Genomic DNA, 2,227 nt, shown 5'->3' with positions numbered 1-2,227 from the left:
AAGCAGAGGCTCTGGCCACCTGAGGTTTGGATTGGGCTCATCGGGGGGGGTGCTGGGCAATAGCTCCCCTCCCCACCAAGCCTTATCCAAGAGACATGCAGAAGGACAGGGTCAGGCAGGTTCACAGATAAGATGGGCCATCTAGGCTGGGGACTGGAGGTAAGCCAGGCCACTGGCTCTCTCTTCACTTGTGTGGGATTTCCAGGGGCCTCTGGGACCCTAGGGGTGGTTACTTATGTTTGGGGGGCACTACACCTCCTGCTTCTTTAGGGGGCAAGACTTCTCTCTTAAGTGGCTGGACTGGGTTGGTTTCTTGGACCTGGCCAGGAGCTGGGACAAGCAGAGGCTGCTTCAGCGACCCCTCCTACTGCTGCAGCAGCTGCTCCCCTTTCTTTTCCAGTTGCTCATCTTTCTTTGCTAGCTCTTGATCCAGCCGCTGGCCCAAGACCTTCTTCTGTTCCAGCTGTTTCACATGCTGTTCCTTCTCCTGTGACTCTTGCTGCTGCTGCTGTTCCATATGCTTTTCTTGCTCCTGTGACTCTTGCTGCTGCTGCTGTTCCACATGCTTTTCTTTCTCCTGTGACTCTTGCAGCTGCTGCTGCTGCTGTTCCACATGCTTTTCTTTCTCCTGTGATTCTTGCTGCTGCTGCTGTTCCACATGCTTTTCTTTCTCCTGTGACTCTTGCTGCTGCTGCTGTTCCACATGCTTTTCTTGCTCCTGTGACTCTTGCTGCTGCTGCTGTTCTACATGATTTTCTTGCTCCTGTGGCTCTTGCTGCTGCTGCTGTTCCACATGCTTTTCTTTCTCTTGTGACTCTTGCTGCTGCTGCTGTTCCACATGCTTTTCTTTCTCTTGTGACTCTTGCTGCTGCTGCTGTTCCACATGCTTTTCTTGCTCCTGTGACTCTTGCTGTTGCTGCTGTTCCACATGCTTTTCTTGCTCCTGTGGCTCTTGCTGCTGCTGCTGTTCCACATGCTTTTCTTTCTCCTGTGACTCTTGCTGCTGCTGCTGTTCCACATGCTTTTCTTTCTCCTGTGGCTCTTGCTGCTGCTGCTGTTCCACATGCTTTTCTTTCTCCTGTGGCTCTTGCTGCTGCTGCTGTTCCACATGCTTTTCTTTCTCCTGTGGCTCTTGCTGCTGCTGCTGTTCCACATGCTTTTCTTGCTCCTGTGACTCTTGCTGCTGCTGCTGTTCTACATGCTTTTCTTGCTCCTGTGGCTCTTGCTGCTGCTGCTGTTCCACATGCTTTTCTTTCTCCTGTGACTCTTGCTGCTGCTGCTGTTCCACATGCTTTTCTTTCTCCTGTGACTCTTGCTGTTGCTGCTGTTCCACATGCTTTTCTTGCTCCTGTGGCTCTTGCTGCTGCTGCTGTTCCACATGCTTTTCTTGCTCCTGTGACTCTTGCTGCTGCTGCTGTTCCACATGCTTTTCTTGCTCCTGTGACTCTTGCTGCTGCTGCTGTTCCACATGCTTTTCTTGCTCCTGTGACTCTTGCTGCTGCTGCTGTTCCACATGCTTTTCTTGCTCCTGTGACTCTTGCTGCTGCTGCTGCTGCTGCTGCTGCTGCTGCTGCTGCTGCTGTTCCTGCTGCTGTGGCTCCTGTTGCTGTAGCTCACCCTCTTTCTCAGGCACCCCTTTCCCTGGGACCTCCAAGGGTACCTTCTGGTGTGGGGCAGGCAGTGGAGTTGGCTCCTTCACTTGCTCCTGCTGGATATTGGTGGGAGGAGATACAGGCTTGAGGGGCTCCTTACTGAGGGCAGGGGCCAGGGTCACTTGCAGAGTACGTTGCTGGGACATCTTGGAAGCTGCTTTAGGTCAACCTGAAAAACAGGATGGGTCAGAGGGTTAACTGAAGGCAAGGAAGTAGATGAACCCCTGGAAATATGCAGCAGCACCTGGTTTCTCAGCATCCCCTCTTCCCTTGGGTGGGGGTACTCTCCTACCCATGCTGGGCTATTATTCCCCAGAAGCAGCAGAGTGAAGGGTAGGAATGGAGAGGGGCAGGGAAAGGCCCTCCTGGGAGCCTCTTGTTCCCAAGAGACAACAAAGAGGACTCTCCAGAGGTGCTCTGCAAAGGTGGGCTGGGCACCACTTCACCTCCTGCTCTTGCCTCTCCTTGTCTCTCCCTTGTTTCTGACCTTCACATACAAAGAAAAGAGATGGGCTCTGGGATTATGACAGGAAGAGGGAAGGTGCCAGGAAAGGAAAGGTCTCCTGGAGGACTCC

General features: G+C 53.2%; 1 protein-coding gene across 1 annotated transcript; it reads right to left on the bottom strand.

Moving 5' to 3' along the window:
• Nucleotides 1-224: 224 nt before the first annotated feature.
• IVL (involucrin) lies at nt 225-1,798 on the bottom strand (the record flags this gene model as incomplete). Its single annotated transcript, XM_082612184.1, has 2 exons — nt 225-346; nt 1,289-1,798. The coding sequence occupies 2 exons, from the start codon at nt 1,796-1,798 to the stop codon at nt 230-232; spliced, it is 627 nt and encodes a 208-aa protein (XP_082468310.1). The 3' UTR covers nt 225-229.
• Between the last annotated feature and the right edge of the window lie 429 nt (nt 1,799-2,227).

Source organism: Mesoplodon mirus (genome assembly GCF_964341445.2).
Source record: "Mesoplodon mirus genome assembly, chromosome: 3".
Classification (NCBI taxonomy): Eukaryota; Metazoa; Chordata; class Mammalia; order Artiodactyla; family Ziphiidae; genus Mesoplodon; species Mesoplodon mirus.
This window is presented reverse-complemented; position numbering and strand designations above follow the sequence as displayed.